Below are 17,383 nucleotides of genomic sequence, written 5' to 3'. Positions count from 1 at the left end.
CTGTTCCTAATGTACTGGCACACCGACCACAGTTGCTGGGAATAAGCAGGGAAGCAGGAGACCTCTGGATCCCCAAACACCATAACACGCACAGGCACAAGCACGCCAACATACACATTCAGTCATGGGCGGTCATCGAGGATATAAGGTCTGGGAAAGCGAGTGTTCGGGGTTTACTCGTTGTTTCGGGGTTGTTTGTATGCTGATGTCATGCAAATAAAAAAGTCCCGCCTGGCTGTAACTCTTCTCCACGGGTTCTGAGTCTTTCTTAACTTCCAGTGTTTTACTGAAGTCGAGTATTTCTCTTACAGCAACAGGACTGAAATATTTCAGAACCTGAAACTGGCTTTGAAAAGTACACAAGTGACTGCAATAAAGGGTGTGTGTATCTGTCCTCCACACTCACACAGCTCACTCAGTCCCATACAGTTTGAGTTCCCTCCGACTGATCTCAGTCTTCCAGTGAGTTCTCCCTGTGAGTTCGACTGCAGGATCCCGAGATCGCAATATGTGGACGTAGCTTCTGTAAAACATCCATTCACACTCCCTGGGATACGTATAACAACAGAAGGTACAGCTGCAGGTGCAGGGAGACCTTCGACCAGCGGTCTGTTCTGAAGAAGCACACACTTCTGGCTTTCCTGGAGAACATGAGGAAAACCAGTCGAATGAATGAAGCAGCTGATGATGATGATGTTGATCCTGGACAAATGCAACACAAATGTTTACATTCCATGTATTTAATTTACAGTTCAAGCTACAATATCCAATGTGATACATTTTGACTTGCAGCGCCAGCGCTGCTAAGAGTTGAGATCGTCATGAAGACGGTCATAATATAGAGTCAATAGAGTTGTTTGTGTAGGAGCGATCCATGGTGTCGTAGAAACTCAGGCAGGCCTTGTAACGCAGCAGCTTCTCGGACAGAGGGCTGATGGTCAGTGCTTTTCCCTGCACACTCAGGTCTATGTACCTGGGCAGGATAACAGGAAGATGCACAACTTTTTAAAGCAACACAGAGGATACAGAAAAATATTTTTGATAAATTATTATACCATAGTCTTATATTCAACTATGTACTAGCTGTTGAAGATGTTGAAGAGCACCTAAAATAGATTGTATTGGACCTGAAGCAGAGTAACTCAAAGAAATCCATGCATGACAGTATTTATTGTGCACAATTAATATAATACCTGTAATTTTCATTCCACCATATAGACAAGGTTGTTGGAAATTATACTGTACCTGTAGGATACTCTCCAAAAGACTAGGGTATTAATAGCCATCAGCAAGGCCAGAAGGAAGAAGTACCTCTCCAGATTCCCATCATGCAGTATGTTTGGGTAGAAGTTACCTGTAGTCAAATATAATCGTTACCATATCAGCATCAGTGACAGCTTCCTAATCAAATCACGGTGCCCCTGTCATTTGTTATTGGAAGGGAACATTCATTACACTTTTACCTCCAGAGAGAAAGTATGCCAGCTGGACAATAAACGCTCCAAGAAAACAGCCCCCTCCGTAGGACAGAGTGAGGAAGTGCAAGGAGATGCCTCTGATGTGGCTCGGGGTCAGTTGGAAAGATATGAGGGAACCTGCAAGGTCGGAAGCGACAGCAGAACCATCTTCACTTCAGATTTGTGGCAGCACCGCCCCTGCACCCCCCTATCATGTTTTAATCGTATAAATATGATAAGTTCACATAGGGACCATAAGGCTTCCAATCCCACATGAAATCTAGTCTTTCACTCACATGCAGGGGTGACCAGAGCCTCTGCCAGACCAAGCAGGATGTACTGGGGAGCCAGCTGGAAGCACGGCATGGACGACACCTGCAGGACCTTCCCGGACAGCGTCTGCTCCACCAGAGGATGAGCCTTCCTCTGCAGCTCAGTCAAACCTGCCACCAGGACTGACAGAGCGGCACATGCATGGCCCAGAGCTGGAAGGGGGAGGATGGACAGGGTGGGATGATAAGAGAGGGGGCTGTGGAATGGAGGGGGAGTGGGGTGGGGTTTGTGATTACAGGAAAAAAGATGGAGGATGAGACAGAGGTAGAAGAGCGAGATGATTAGGTGAAGACATAAAAAGTGTGAAGTAATGACAGAAGGAAAATCTAGAGATGACCATAGATGTCTGAAGGGGAAGCAAAAGAGAAAAACAACACAACAAGTGTAACACCACACAACCTCGAAGGCTCTCCCCAGCAGGGGGTATAGTTGAACCCTAATACACACAGATATCAATCAACTCACATGATATAGGTCCAAATGGACCATGGACCTTTAACCACAATCAAATCAGTTAATCTATGAGTCCAACTAAACGTTTTTACTGAATCTGATTAAATTCCCTCAAGCTGTTCTTGAATGATCATGTTCACAAGAATCGGACGGATTTGATAGACAACCCAAACACGTAATGCCTCCGACCTCTGGCACGAAGGCACAAAAAACTGACTGAATGAAAGAAAAAAGACAGTGAAAACAAAACAGTGGAGGAGTCAATATGCAGAGCTACTCACTGATGACTTTTGCAGGGGCCATAGGAACTTTTTCCAAGGAGAGATAACAAGTGGAGACGAACTCGATCAGCGGGGCTAAGAGCAGCAGAGGCAGGATGCTGATCACATTCATGGCTCCAATAGGCAACAGTAGGTCGTTCAGGTGAAGGTTGGAGTTCATCGTCTGTATGTAGTAACCTGAGGGAATCTGCAAGAAGCATATTCTTTAACATTATAGAAACGATCCCGATGATTAAAAAAGGAATCATTGCGTTGACCTGCCTGTGTGATGCAGGCTCTGTAGAGCAGCTGGAGGCCATAAAGAGGGAAGAGCTTTGCCAGGACTTTAACATTCTCCACATGTGTCTCACTGTAGCGACCACCATTGTTCTCCTTGGCCCGGTCCAACCAAGAGACCACATCTCCACTCAGGTGCCGATAGTGGAGGCAGCACATCTTGAGAGAGTTCAGGAAGACGCCCAGTGTGGTCAGCAAGGATCCACCTGGGATGGAAACATGGAGGAAAGGTGAGAGGTTGTACACATCATAAGTGTATGTACTGTGAGGTAATGGTTGTCTTTTTTCTATGTACGTTACCTTTCTTGGGTTTGTATGTGAGTTTGTTGCGCATCATGTGTATGGCGATGAGAGCCAGCAGCACTGAGGTGAAGGGGATAAGGAAGCCCAGATTTTTGGCCACAGACTGCTGGATGTACGCAATACCCAGAAACACAACAGTGGAATTCAGGTTCACCAACCAGTAGAACCTAAACACAAGGAAATCAGTTCTAAATGAAAGTGCTTCATTTCTTTAAACATGAAGTTTTAAATGGTTACATAGCGAAAATTAGCTTTGTGATATATTTCATTTGTTGTATCCCTCAAGAATGTTGGCATTGTTTCATTGGATTCACAAGGAAGTATAAATCTGTTCAAAGTGTTTTAACAACTGTTTGCATTATTCACTATACACTCAGATAGCAACACCCACCAGTTGAAGAAGGACAGGAGCTGGTGCTGGTTGTAGCCCTGCAGGCTGTAGGCACCCATGGGGCAGAGGATGGCCCGGATGCCACCGATGCCCAGAGCGGCAGCCAGGAGGCCGATGTAGAATAAGATCTGCTGCTCCCGGGGTTCCAGCTGGTGCGTCATGTGATGAGTGTCAATGTAGAAATCCTCAAAGGGAAATGCCACCACGGGCAGCATGGCTGTACCTAGAATTTTACAACGACATGTGAAGGCCGCCTCGTCAGCTCGATTTCAAACAGGATTTCACAGGAGCAGAGCCATGACTAAGCACCTTTACAAAATAACACAAAAAAATCATGACATGTCACATGATAGTGCTTATACATTGTTCATGTTGCTTATTCAGATAAGAATATTCAAGAGATTTGGCAGATTTTACCCATCTGATAGATTTCTGTGCATCAACAATACAGTACAATAAGAATGTACAAAGGTGGTGGTACAGTGGTTAGCAATGTCATTTCAAAGAAAGATAGGTTTGAATCCCTCACACTGTCCAAAGACATGCAGATTTAGGTCAGGTTAATTAAAGACTCAAAAAAAATATCGACGTTAAAGGATAAGAAGTTTTGATAATGCATAATTAATGATGGATGGATGAACAGAGGTATAAGAGGAACTATTGAAACTACATTTTTCCAGGCTTTGAAAAATATCTAGATATTGCATCATCAAGGAAAAGTGAGAAAAGACTCATCACAGCAGATCTTTGTATCGTCAAGCCAAACTCACATTATCACAGAAATACACTATCCAAGATAATAAATATTTCTTTAAAAAGAAGCTACAGTGAAACAGTTTCCAATTTCTCATGTCAGACAACATGTATCAAATTGAAATCCATTGTGTCTCACCGAAGAAATGAAGGACAGCACATACGTAGAGCACTTTGGTCCTTCCTAAGAAGGTTTCTGCAAACCACCCCACCAGAACAGGGGTCAGGGTGCTGGCTCCTATGAAGCACAGGTTGACTGTCGCAGCTGAGTAGTTGTCATAGCCAAGCTTCACAGTGCAGAAGAGAATCATGTTGCACACAATCCCAAAGAAAGCAAATCTTTCACACAGCTCCACAAGCAGCACGCAGATGATGACTTGGAGCTTCTTGCGGGACTTTTTCGGCCGCCCCTGGTCTGGAGGAGGCGTCCGGGAGACTCGTCGCAGTTGGCTCCTGCCCTCTGGCAGTCTCTGAAGGTCTCCTGCCACCATGACACCTGCCCTGTGAGCTGGCTGCCGGGCTGCTCGGTCGATTGGGAACTCTTGCCCCTTCGAGGATGGGACCAGCTGTGGATTGATCTGGAATCCGTCACTCTGGTGCGAATGTGGAGCTGGACCCGGGACATGTAGGATGAGACACGCCTACTTGCTTTCTGCACGTGCTGGTAAATGATTTTCCTCCTGTGTCATGATCTTTCTCAGAACTGTGGACGTCTTATGAGGATATGACAAAATTGGAGATCCCACCCTTCAGGAGTAAAGGATGGATTCTATTTAAAGAGCTTCCCAGAAATATTTCTATAATTACCAGTGACACACAAAAATGATGTTTGTTGTTTTTATTCTCTCAATCGCTATGAATTAGTTGGACACTGTTGGCTCTGGATTTTAATTTTTTGTTGAAGAATGTAATAATAAATTAAATAAAAATTCTGCTAAACTCACAGTATCTGTTTGCAATGAATATAGTCAAAGAATAAAATGACAGCTCAAGAAAGCGTGATCTTGCCTAAGCTGTAGACTTAAGCGTTAAATAACATAAAACACAAAATAAGAAAATAATTTTAGCGCTGCAGGTTATTACATACGCTTACAAAATGTCACATATCTTTGTGAAAGCAGTCTATCAGTGTACAAGCTCATTTTGGCTCGCTTGCTGATAATTAGACTGATGATGTTAAGTGAGAGTCATCAGCAGGTTAAATGCAACTGGACAAAGATAGACAGAAAACAACTGCCTGTTGATACAGGAGGCGATTCATTGAATTCCCAAAGCACAGTCCAGGCCACGTCCGCCATGAAGTGACGTTACCTACAGCTGATTCAGCATTTTACAAGCCGCTTTGAATGGAGGGATCGACGGTTTTCTGCTCATGATTTGCGTGATAGTTTTTTGGAGGCCTCAATATTCTTTTCCGATGTTTAAAATGTGCATATTTGAATAGAAAGTCACATTTTTTATAAAGAAAATAAAGAGATTCAAGGGAGCGTTACTTTGTCTCTACCACCAAAATGATGGTTGCATCTCCAGGCAGGTTTTCACGTCATTTAGAGATATAGAAAAATTAAAACATAAAATAAATAGATACATAGAATAAGCTGACAATGTAAAAGTATTTTTAAAAACTTTATATTAAGTGCAGGAAGCGGAAAACTATATAGATGGATAGATAGATAGATAGATAGATGGACAGATAGTGCAAAGAATTAAAATAACTAAATAAATATAAAACTGTACATTATATCAGCCAGTAAAAGTATTTTTGTGAGCTAAACAAGAAAACAATATGACATTACCATATTTGTACTCAGCCTACAGACATGTTCATGCATATATCTGCGTGTAGCTTGTATAGATTTACACACAGTTAAATGTCTCATGACTGAAAACATGGAGTGTGGCATTTGAGAAGAGGTCTCCATGGTTACGGAGTCGGAGTCCAGTTGAGCGTGGGGGCGTGGTGTATCATGGGAAGCGAAGTTGTTTACAAAGCACTCGGAGGAAAGAAAGAAGAAAGAGACGAGAACTACAGAGACGCTGTTCTTCACACACACACACACACACACACACAAAGGCGAACTTCTTCTTATCCGTCTGTGTTGTTTCACGCTCAGCCACGTGCACTGCGGAGTTAGCAGCACTTAGCACGAATTAACGACGGACGATGCGTTAGCTAGGTTATCTCACTAATGCTAATGTTAGCTCCTCTTTGCTAACCGCGGAAACAAGCCGTAAACACGCGCGTGTAACGTCAGCGGGTGAGTTGTGTGTTTGAATGTTGTCACACGCTGAGAGCTGCTTGTTTTTGTTCGATGGACAATAGTCACGCACAGCTTCGCGGAAACGAACGTTGTGTTTCGACATGTGCTTCTCAGCAGTGATCGGCTCGTGATGTCTGGAGCTGGAGGGAAGATGCCGAAGTGTCCCTCCTCTGCTTCGATGGGCTTCAGCTCGACCCCTCTGAAGAGCAGCGGCCGGGGGGAGGATGTCCACGCACCCGGGGGCCTGGAAGACGGAGTCCTGTCCGACGACGAGGACACGTTCTCCCTGCTCTCCCCCATCTACCACGACAGCTTTGAGAGTGAGGAGGAAGAAGACCTGGAGCTCAATCCGGCTGAGGAGCCCTCACCCCGGCAGAGCCTCAGGTCCGGACTCAGCGTCTCTCCAGTCAGGTACAGCTCCGTTTCTAAAGCTGTTCATACTCTGCGAACCGAAACTAACACCACCAGGATCAAGGCTGGTAACATTTCTGTGTATAATAGAATATGTATTATATAGTCTATTGTATAATATTGATATTTTTTATATTTCCTTTGGTTTATATTTGTTGAACTTATCTAACTTTCATCCTTCCGCCCTTAAAGATTTAGTTGAAAGAGAACTATTGGCAGAAATTTAATGTAGAATAATCCTCATGATGTTTTCACTAGTTCGTTTCATCTAAATTGTATGAATTGTAGTTTTCTTTACCCCAGAAAAGGCCCTTTATATTTAAATACTTTATATTTAAATACTTTATATTTACATCAAGGGGACCCTCTCTACGGAGGCCGCCATGTTTTTTACATTAGTCCAGACTGGACAAACTAAAACCTTTTGAGTTTTTATGACAACTGAAGCTGCCACAGGTTCTTTTTCATGTTTGGAAGGAGAGGGTGAGGTGAAGGGTATTCAGCTGCAACACGCAACTTCACCACTAGATGTCACTAAATTCTACACATTGTGCAAATCACACAAACAAATCGCAAAACACTCAAAGCATTTCCTTATGTGTCTATGAGTGTGTTGATCCATTCAGTGACAAGCCATGTCAATATTTAGGTACCTACCCTCACTATTTGAATTTAATGCCATTGTGTTTGCAATTTTTTTTATTTTTTGTCATTGTTTTTTGTTCTTCAGGGGCCACCATACTTATCTTTGTTTGGTTTGATTATAGGTGTGAGCTTCCAAAAAGACCCTTTGAGCAGATGTTCAGTTCGGCCGTGCAGCCAGCAGCCTCACCTACTCTGAGTGCATGGGAGATGTGGCTGGTGAACAAAGCCAAAGAGGATAGACTCAAACTGGAAAAGAAAGCAGAGGAGGTAAGCCCCTGTTTCACATCATTTCTGTCACTGTAATGGAACAGCAGCAATTTCTTCTTTTTGTTTTAGTGTTTACCAACTTTATTCCTTCACGCTATCTGAATGTTTGAGTAGAAATTTTTGTACACTATTAATTAGGAGGGCTTACTCAAAGAAAAAAAACAAGAAGAAGAAAGGAAGCGTCAACAGAAAAAGATTGTCATGGAAGAGAAGATCCAAGAATGGCTAACTATGAAAAGAGAACAGGTACAGAGCTGCTTCTTTAAACTCAACAGAATTGCAGTTTCTCTTAAAGCTGCTCAACAGTCATGCTACAGTTATCTATGTTTGCCGTTTCTTTAATCTGTTCTCTTCTTACAATTCCAGGAGAAACATGAGCAGCTTGTGAAACAGTGGAAAGAGGAGGAGGAGATGCAGAGGCGGTTGGAAAAACAGAGGGAGGTTGAACAGAAAGCTCAGCAAAAGTACAAAGACTGGCTGCAGAAGAAGAACCGAGAAAAAGTAGAAAAAGAAAAGAAGGAGAAAGTAATGCTGAACACTTGTAGTCATTTTACTATTTATAAAAGAAAATCTGATGACGTGGGAGATGATTGGATGTTTTTGTTTTTTCACAGGAGGAAGCTGCCCTGAAGGAGGAGCAGGAAAAAGAACGCCACAAGAGGGCAGAGGAGAAGTTTAAGGAATGGGTGACGACGGCCAATGAAAAAAGCAGAACAGTTCCCAAATCACCTTGCTGCCCAACAAGTAAGGTCATTTCAGTCATCTGGGAATTATTAACTGTGATTAATAATTTTAAACATAGCTTAACCCTACAACTGATACAAATCTATGTATGGTTTTTCATGCAGTTTATCATCAGTAGCATCAATATATATATATATATTTTTAAATGTGATCGTAGCTTGTCAGGTTCTTTGCCCTTGTGGATATTTGTGAATTGGAATAAGTTATCGGTTTGATTACCTCCAGGTCCCTATGACAAATCCTACCCATCACCCAGCTTCTTCAATCCTGTCCCGTGGAAGCCAATTCACAACCCCCCTCCAGAGACGTCAGTGAATAAGACCTCTGGGAAGAAATCTCAGAAACAAAGAAACAACCAGCAAAGCACCAGGTCGACTTATAGACATAGAAATGCGGTGAGTGCTGCACAGATGCTGCCGGGAAGATGACATAGCAGAGCGATGCCTGTGACTATGACACTGCAGCTTTGTTAAGTTCTACCACAGCTCCTGAAGTGACACCATGGTGAGTCACAGCAGGATTTCTGTTCTCTAATATGGCTGTGGTAATCAAGACATATTTGTCCTGTTTAAGTTTTCATTGTTGTGTTTGATGTATACACCGGAGCAATTTGTTGCATTCATTTAATGTAATATTGTAGTATTTATAATAATGAATATTCAGGTTTTAGTATGTTTACATGATTTAAACATGATATAACCCAAAAGATGTTCTGTTACCTTAATCCGCTTCCATATTCTAAGATGGCTACACCCACATCACTCTTTCTTTTTCTTGCACTGTGTAAATTAACTCAGCTTGTTATTGCAATAAATAGACTATAAACATCTCTCCTGGGCTCGTGTCCTCTTCTTCTTTTGTTCCGTCACTGGGTGGTCAGTAGAACCACATGTCACTGCATTTAATACGACACAAACTGCACCACACAAAGACGCTGGCTCTCGGTCACAGCCAAAGATAGATAAACCCGGCGTGGTCAAGAGCCCCTCACACTCACACATTGTTCTGTTGTGCCTTGCTCTTCAGTGGGCTGAGATGACGACAGAAACAAGTGTGGGGGTGGAGGGAGAGAGAAGCAAAGAGAGAGAGATTCAGATTAAAAGCAGCACGCTCGCTCTGTGTTTAAGCATCTCACTCTGAAGCCGGAGGTAAAATGATCACCTTATTCCTCAATGACTGTCTTTAACTGCTTCCCTTGTATTTCTATTTTGTCTTTTGTGTGTTGGACGTTCCTCTGAGTCTCTGTCTGCTGCTGTGGAATGTGTTGACAGTTATCAGTAAGTAGGCTAATAATGAGGACGCTGATTATGTTGGACACTTTTTAAATGCACAAAGAAACATCGTGGGGTGCAAAGGACAACTTTCAGACAAAGACGTCAGGTGCGTTCTACCCAGAGTACTTAGACTGTGGGAGTGGTTTAAGATGTTTGCTCAGGAGAGTTTGCACATTGAGTCGTGTGAGCAGAACTGTCTGCATAAAGAGTTAAGCTTCTGTTCCAAGTACGCCTCCAGCATTTTGGCTCTCTGTTTGCCATCATTTGTTGAAAATGTATGATGTCTCAGCTTAACATAAAACAAGCATAGCTCAATCTTCTGTCCATCTATCTGCCACTCTGTGCTTTCAATGAATGATTTCACAAGTCTTATTTCCACCTCTTCCAGGTATTGTGTCCCTTTTCGCAGCCTGAAAAGATAAAAAAACATATCCCAAGATGCAATGGTGCAGGTGGGCCGGCAGCTGGAGGTCACACTTACCAAGACAGGTAGGAGGCGTGGCTTAAACAGTCGCAGAATGAAAGTGAGAGGGCGAGAGGCAGAGAGGGCAGAGTGAGTGACAGTCTAAAGGGCAGAAATAGAGATTACACTTGTTAAGTCTTGAAGAATGTGGTGGATAGTGTAACATAGACATGGAAACAAATATGGGTTGAAGAGGCAAAGCTGCTAGCTGCTGATTTTACTCTGTTATAGGATTAGTAATTTACTGATTAGAACTGACTTCAACTATAGTTGGATTATTTATGATACAGCTTTTTTTTATGTCTGATCTGGACACCTTTCACCTGAGAACAGACTGTTCTGCTCCAGCTGCTTCTTTTTCTAACAAGGATGTTACTGCTGTCTCTGTAAATAGTCTCATTTGTTATTGACACAACCTGGAAGAAACCCGTTCTGTTGCATACAGGCATAGAGGTCCTAGATCCAGAGTTTCAGCCTCAGTTTTGTTTATATTCCTCCCTTCAACCATGCAGTCTGCAGGACCGGAGATTGAGGACTCCTTTGACTTTCTTTTTAAAATCATCCTCATTGGGGACTCGGATGTGGGGAAGACGTGCGTGGTCCAGAGATTCAAATCTGGCATTTTCATCGAAAAGCAGCAAAACACCATTGGGGTCGACTTTACTGTTCGTACGTTGGACATCGATGGCAAGAAAATCAAGGTAGGTAGATGTGTGTGTCAGTACATACTGTATGTTGTTAAGCTGACTCCAGTTTGCATCAGACATATGGTGGTGCTGCATAATCATTTTTTACAGATTTAAGGTGTCTTTAAAATGTGCATTTTATATATATATGTATTAACAAGAACATGCATGTGAGATGTATCTGTACTCACTTTAGTGTTTAAGTAAATAGTGCGTCTGCTTGTTTCAGTTAATCAGTGTTTTTCCTACGTCAGAAAGAGGAGTGGCTGCTCTTTTTAAATGACACCATCTCTGTGTTAACTTTCTGGGTGTGTTAACTTGTTAACTGTCTATCATGCTAATGTTGAGTTCTGTTGACACGAGCACTGTTGAAAAAAACTGAATAACTCCACATTTCATTTGATAAAATTATATAATATAATATAATATATAATATATATATTATATAATCACTCTACTTTGTTGTTATTAGACCCACATTTTGAAGCCACTTCAGTCACCCTGGATTTGTGTGTTTTTACAGATGCAGGTGTGGGACACAGCTGGACAGGAGCGTTTCCGCACCATAACCCAGAGCTACTACCGCAGTGCACATGGGGCGATGGTGGCCTACGACATTACCCGTCGCACCACATTTGAATCTGTCCCCCACTGGATCAGGGAGGTGGAGCAGTATGGAGCTGCCAGCGTGGTCCTGATACTCATAGGTAAGAAGAAATAGAACTGGTCAGTCAGTAAACTTTAAGACGTAATTATAGGCTGTTGTTGTAGTTAAAAGAGGAAAGGATGGAAGGAGACAACACACAAGTGGTTCCCAGATTTTCTTTCCTCCTCAGCCCTGTCAGGTGAGCTCTTGTAAGCGTTCACTGACCGACCCATCATGCTCTATGTGCTCATTCACTACACAACACACAGTGATCTCCGAACTAGCAGTGCCTTGGCTGGGTCTCTTTTTGAAGTTTGCATTTGTATTAATTGTGCACGTTTAAAGCTGAACATCTCATTCACCAACTCAGTACTTTTCACTAATGCACTCTGAGATCCAGCAGGGGGCAGTGTACAGGTTGTTGTTGCAGTAGTACCCCTGTAGATGTGGTTATATCAGCTGTTGCTCTCAACTTCACAGTGAAGCTACAGTTGAGTAGAAGTGTTTTCAATGAATCTACATGTCTATCAACAAAAATATGGATCTTTCACTTCTTAGTTTGTAATTTTTCAAGTAAAAACGCTGAACACCGTTTGGTGCTGGTTTCTCAAATGTGAGAAATGATTACTTTCATTTGTATATGATAATAAACTGAACTTGGGGTTTTCTGGAAAACTGAATCAGCAGATTCATCAAAACGTTGTTGTTTTGATGAATCTGCATTCTCCAACTTGTAACCGCAAGCATCTCTATCTACTGTTTTCAACATTTCCTGCTCTGCTCACCGCTGCAGGTAACAAGTCAGACCTCCTCGATCAGCGGCAGGTGTTGTTCGAGGATGCCTGCACTCTGGCAGAAAACAACAGTGTCCTTGCTGCTCTGGAAACCTCAGCCAAGGAGGCCCAGAATGTGGAGGCGGCGTTCAACCTTATGGCCCGGGAGCTGCTGTCACGCAACGGCATGACGATGGTAGACGAGGCCTCTCAAGACCAACCCCAGTTCATGCTAAGTAACAGCTCTCACCCCGTCCATGGTACTGTGTCTTCAGATAAAAAGTGTGGGTGCTGAGCGGACTGAAGGAATGTGTAGATTAAAAATAGTGGTGAGAGCCTGAAAACTAAATGTGTGTTTGAAACAAAAAGAGGAGGGAGGTTATTTACATTCTTTTTTAAAGAAACAACGTCTGTTGCATTGTGTGTGTGAGTGGAGTGCAGGTTTTGTTATTATTATTTATATAGGTAAAAAAAATGCAGGTTTTAACTGGGAAATGTATTCGTAATTTTCTCCTGAGGATAACTGCTGCTGAATGTGATGACTTTACAAACCACACCTCTGCCAGAGGACTCTGTAAACACACTGTTGTCACTTGATGTGCAGCTTTTTGTGCCTTTTTAATTGTCCTTTCACACAGTATGGCTCTTACAGTACATGACCAGTGTTTACCGGTTTCAACCTGTAATTGAAGTCAAATACAAATCATACATTTTTATATCTGTCAGTTAAAAACGTGACAAACGGCACTATGACATTTTTACTAGTGCTGGTGATGTAATTAAATATTTTCTCCTCGAAAAGTACAGAAATTCACATTAATCATTCATTAAATGTTCACAACTAAAACTACTTGACAGAAAAATAGCACCTTTTTCCATTGCTGTGAACACTGTGGTAATTGCAGATCCTCTATAAAATAAAACATTATTTTGTTTTCAGAATTACCATACTCCTGATTAAGGCTAAAATCTCTAATCTGGTGAGGTACTAAACTGAAAACTAGCGCCTTAATCTCTTTAGCATTAGTGGTTACATGTTCATCTAGTTTAAAAACAAATCCAGCTGAAATGTGAGAGCAGTGCAAACAGGAAGCAGAACGGCTCTACACAAGAGACCTGCTGGACGCTGTGTATGACCTGGCTTGGCAGACTCTTGAGAAAATAACAAAATCCATCTTTATCTGCGACACTGTCAACAGATCTTTCTGGATCAGTCTGAAGTTAAAGACTTCTCAGCTCTCCTCATTGAACAAACGGATATAAAATGAATGTAACTCTGCGCCCTAAACTGTAAAAGACAGCTGATATTATTGTGTACAAAGGCAAGACAGGGGCAAACTTCAGACTATACAGTGTACGCACAGTAGTTTGGGCGATTAGAAACAGTGATCTGTGAATTGTTTGTGAAAAATATATTAATAAAAAAAAACAGCAGCGTCTGTGACACATATGACGGATTAAAACGTCTGTAGCCTTCCTTCATATATTTGGTGTTACTACTTGTTTTTGCAGCTGATTCTGTGGCACTTGGAAATCTTTAAGAATTAGCCATAGTAACAGCTACATCTACCCTGTGGATAAGCTTATATTAAAACAGAATACACACCCTCGAGTTCTGCTACTATTGGCTAAGAGGTGTTAAGAGTCCTACTCCAGGGGCCAGCCCTCCTGCTGGAACACCAGCTCCACCGCCTCCTTTACATCCTGCACCACGAAGGACGGCTGCGTGAGGCTGGGGTCGAAGCGGAAGTCCCGGTGGCCATGGAAGATGTGTTGCTCTGTGACGGTCTGCGTTGTGTCCGAAGGCAGCTCCTGCTGGTCTCTGCTGTACACTCCAGTGCACACCAGGATGGAGCTGCACTTGTCTGGAAGATCTTGCTCCGCCCCGTATACACTGGACGCTCCGCCAAGCTCGGCTGATGTCATCTCGGGGCCATCGTCCGCAGTTTCTGCCAGGGGCTCGAGACCACCTCCCCCACTCTTAGCCTGCTTCTGGGCCTTGGAAGACCGAGAAGCCTGGAGGTAGCTGTTGTAGAGGTTGGCCCCATATATATCTGCCATGGGATTGTCGCTAATAACGGAGACAAGTGTGACAACACATCAAAAAGATTTTCTTGACATGATAAAAAGTCAGGAGATAACAATCGCTCACCCTATAGCATACAGCCTCTTCACAGGTGTGGTCCAGCCGAGTCGCTCCGCCTGCTGTCTGACCAGCAGCTCGGCGTAGTTGTACGTGACTACGCTGGGTTTACCGATCAGAGCCTCGTACTTCAGATCATAGCCAGTGATCTTCTTGTACAGGCTTTCCAAGCACACCAGAAACATACCGTGACCAAACCTGTAACACACGGATAATAACACATTTACTATAATTACTCTGGGTCCTCCAGATCCTCTAATAGTGTCTTGTGGGTTTGATGTAAATACTGTGTGTATTTTTTTAAAGGCACATGCACATTACCTAGGATCCTTGGCCTCAGCCATCCACAGCAGGTCCATGTTACAGGCCAGGACCGGGATGTGAGGGTACTGTATGGAACTCAAGGTGTTGTCTGGGTTCCCGTTTGTCAGGAGCACATCAACAATAAGCTGAAGGTTTGTCTCCCATCTGATTGGTTCGCCAAATAAAATCACAGCTGTTCAAACACACAGGAGAGGAGGGTTTTAATAAATGTTCAGCGTTACACTAGAGAGCTACTGCGATCACCGTCAGGGGAAACGTACCGTCTATCGGCCGTAAGCCTTTGCTGGGTGGGACCTGTAAGACATAAGCAACTGGTGAGATACTCGTCCATGACTGAACAATAACTGGCTTTAGCGGTAAAGCTTACACTGCCTTTGGGCCTTCGGTTGTGATCGACGACATCTAGAAGAGGATATGCGTCTCTGAGCATATCGATGGTCACGACATCCTGAAAGCCCAGACTGAAGTTTGGGGAGTTAAAGTCAAACACAAACACATGGAGGTCTTACACCCAAGGATGTTGATAACCTTGATATTACCGTCATTGGTCCTTGGATAATTTGGATTTGGATTGGATAATTTCTAACTATAATTTACTTTAAAGCAATACAATGTCGCTTTTACTGAGCAACAGCGCCCTCTGCAGCCACAGGGAGTGATTCATTCTGTTGTGCATCGTGTCTGAGCAATTAACTCAACTTAATTTGAACTGAATTACATTTCAGCTTACTCTTGAACTCACTGGAGTCTGATTCTGGCAGTTTAAGTTCCACACTTCTCACAGGAGAACGTACTCACTCACCAAAGTCACACAGAGCAATGATCAGATGTTTAGGGTGAGGAGAGGAAATGAAAGAGGAAACATTCCAAACATCAAAATAATGTTTAAGCTGCTCTTTTAAGGTTGAATAAACTTGTGTCTGGTGCATGTTTATGTATGTGCCTCAGTTTAGATGAACACAGGCTGGTTTGTTCCCATCAAACAGGGATCAAGCACTGATTTACTCTCGAACTTGATCAGATTAAAACATGCCCACTATGAATCAACTAATAAATGACAGGGCTTTCCAAATGAGAAGAAGATACAAACCCTTGTCAATTCTCCATTAATAATACAATGAGTAAAGTTAAAGATATCAGTAAAGGGGACAAAGGGCACAAAGAATAAACACTGATAACAAAGTACGACATAACTGCACTGAATCAACAGAACATAAAGTCAACATCCAAAGACAGGATACTTGTGAGCGACCTCCTCCACTGGACCCTGCCCAGACACCAGCACACACATTTTGTGGAACTGGGTGAATATTCGCAAAGGACTGTGGGACAGCATCACCTGGTCTGGAGACACCTGAGATGAACAGAGGAAAAAAAAGAGTGAAAAACACGAGACAAATAAAACTGAGGACACTTTCAAATGAATCAATCTGTGTTTTACCTCAACCTCCAGCAGATCCGACAGATGTTCTGCTTTCGTCTGCCTCATGCAGTTCCCAGCATTGGTGACAAACACCACGGGCACCTTGTATTTCCCGTCGCGGTCCACCAGGTTCTTGAAGCACTGCTTGGCGGCAGGGATGGGCGTCCTGCCCCGCACCAGCACCCCATCGATGTCGAAGAGCAGCCCGAAGGAGCCGGGGCCCTGAGGATGGAGCTGGAGGGCAGACCAAAAAACGTATTGATCATGGCATCGTGATTACATTTGCTCTGGAGCTGATTAATCACTGATGAGTGGAGAGGGGGAATGAGACACAGTAATAACTGTTGTAACTGTGTGATGTAATCAACTCAGTGTGTGTCTTTGTGAAGACCGTTTTAAGCCTAGAACATACGGAGTGAGGGCATTTTAGGAAAGTGGGGACATTTTGTCCTCGTCCTCACTTTCTGATTCACTTTCAATGGGCTGTTTGAAGCTTAAGACTTGGTTATGATACGAATGGGCTCAGGGTGGTGGTTGAGGTAAGAGCAAAGGGCTAAACAATGCCAAAGAGTGTCCTCAGGAGTACAAGGTTGGGGGGGGGGGGGGGGGGCTCCTCTCCTGCTCCTCCAGGTCTTGTCTCTTGTGTTATTACGCACAGCAGCCATTAGTCTGGAGTTAAAGGACTGAAAGATCGAGTCTTCTTCGTGTCTGTAAAGTGTGAGTGAAGCCTCCACTTACATGGCTGTAGAGTCTCGAGGCGGAGGACGAGCTGCTGAACTTCAGCAGCTTCCAGACTGTCCTCCCAGAGAAGAGTCTCTGCATGTCTCCAGGCACTGGTGAGTAAAAACAACGAGAAACGAGGCTCAGCCAAGCTAAAGCTAAAGCTAACGGTGACCGTCAGTGAATGTGTCTCATGATCCTTCAGACAGAGACAGTGATGAACTCTTGTCCTCCTTCTTCTTCTTCTACTTCTTCTTCTTCTTCTTCTTCACGGTGTCAGTGGATCTGTCTCCATTCACAACAACAGCTTTTCTTCAATGGAGGCGCATGCGCAGAGGAGTGGGGGCCGGGAAACT

The 17,383-nt window shown here is 43.3% G+C and overlaps 4 protein-coding genes across 6 annotated transcripts; 2 read left to right on the top strand and 2 right to left on the bottom strand.

Annotated features, from left to right (window-relative positions):
• Positions 1-697: 697 nt before the first annotated feature.
• slc15a5 (solute carrier family 15 member 5) lies at positions 698-4,876 on the bottom strand. Its single transcript, XM_020102120.2, has 9 exons — positions 4,387-4,876; positions 3,495-3,717; positions 3,101-3,270; positions 2,786-3,006; positions 2,525-2,711; positions 1,754-1,942; positions 1,464-1,595; positions 1,246-1,354; positions 698-973 (listed from the first exon to the last, which is right to left on the bottom strand). Exons 1-9 carry the CDS (start codon positions 4,736-4,738, stop codon positions 832-834), a joined length of 1,725 nt encoding a protein of 574 aa, XP_019957679.1. The 5' UTR covers positions 4,739-4,876; the 3' UTR covers positions 698-831.
• A 1,316-nt stretch (positions 4,877-6,192) lies between these two features.
• Positions 6,193-9,404, top strand: ccdc34 (coiled-coil domain containing 34). Of its 2 annotated transcripts, none has more exons than XM_020102170.2 (7): positions 6,193-6,505; positions 6,626-6,919; positions 7,687-7,831; positions 7,970-8,077; positions 8,198-8,356; positions 8,446-8,575; positions 8,801-9,404. In XM_020102170.2, exons 2-7 carry the CDS (start codon positions 6,639-6,641, stop codon positions 9,001-9,003), a joined length of 1,026 nt encoding a protein of 341 aa, XP_019957729.2. In that variant the 5' UTR covers positions 6,193-6,505; positions 6,626-6,638; the 3' UTR covers positions 9,004-9,404. The 2 variants fall into 2 exon arrangements, with proteins under 2 accessions (XP_019957729.2, XP_019957728.2); XM_020102169.2 differs by having other exon boundaries at positions 6,207-6,505; positions 6,623-6,919.
• Positions 9,405-9,585: 181 nt separating this feature from the next.
• Positions 9,586-13,867, top strand: rab19 (RAB19, member RAS oncogene family). 2 transcript variants are annotated; one of them, XM_020102171.2, is made up of 5 exons: positions 9,586-9,723; positions 10,238-10,338; positions 10,825-11,013; positions 11,522-11,705; positions 12,438-13,867. In XM_020102171.2, the coding sequence occupies exons 2-5, from the start codon at positions 10,288-10,290 to the stop codon at positions 12,710-12,712; spliced, it is 699 nt and encodes a 232-aa protein (XP_019957730.1). In that variant the 5' UTR covers positions 9,586-9,723; positions 10,238-10,287; the 3' UTR covers positions 12,713-13,867. The 2 variants fall into 2 exon arrangements, with proteins under 2 accessions (XP_019957730.1, XP_019957731.1); XM_020102172.2 differs by lacking the exon at positions 9,586-9,723 and adding an exon at positions 9,837-9,955.
• On the bottom strand, positions 13,017-17,360 carry hdhd5 (haloacid dehalogenase like hydrolase domain containing 5). Its single transcript, XM_020102168.2, has 8 exons — positions 17,046-17,360; positions 16,326-16,541; positions 16,126-16,238; positions 15,252-15,345; positions 15,145-15,178; positions 14,882-15,056; positions 14,570-14,758; positions 13,017-14,488 (listed from the first exon to the last, which is right to left on the bottom strand). The coding sequence occupies exons 1-8, from the start codon at positions 17,127-17,129 to the stop codon at positions 14,065-14,067; spliced, it is 1,329 nt and encodes a 442-aa protein (XP_019957727.1). The 5' UTR covers positions 17,130-17,360; the 3' UTR covers positions 13,017-14,064.
• Positions 17,361-17,383: the final 23 nt, after the last annotated feature.

This window comes from Paralichthys olivaceus, chromosome 7 (genome assembly GCF_024713975.1).
Source record: "Paralichthys olivaceus isolate ysfri-2021 chromosome 7, ASM2471397v2, whole genome shotgun sequence".
In the NCBI taxonomy this organism is placed as follows: Eukaryota; Metazoa; Chordata; class Actinopteri; order Pleuronectiformes; family Paralichthyidae; genus Paralichthys; species Paralichthys olivaceus.
The sequence above is the reverse complement of the archived record's forward strand: the minus strand, read 5'-3'. Positions and strand labels throughout refer to the sequence as shown.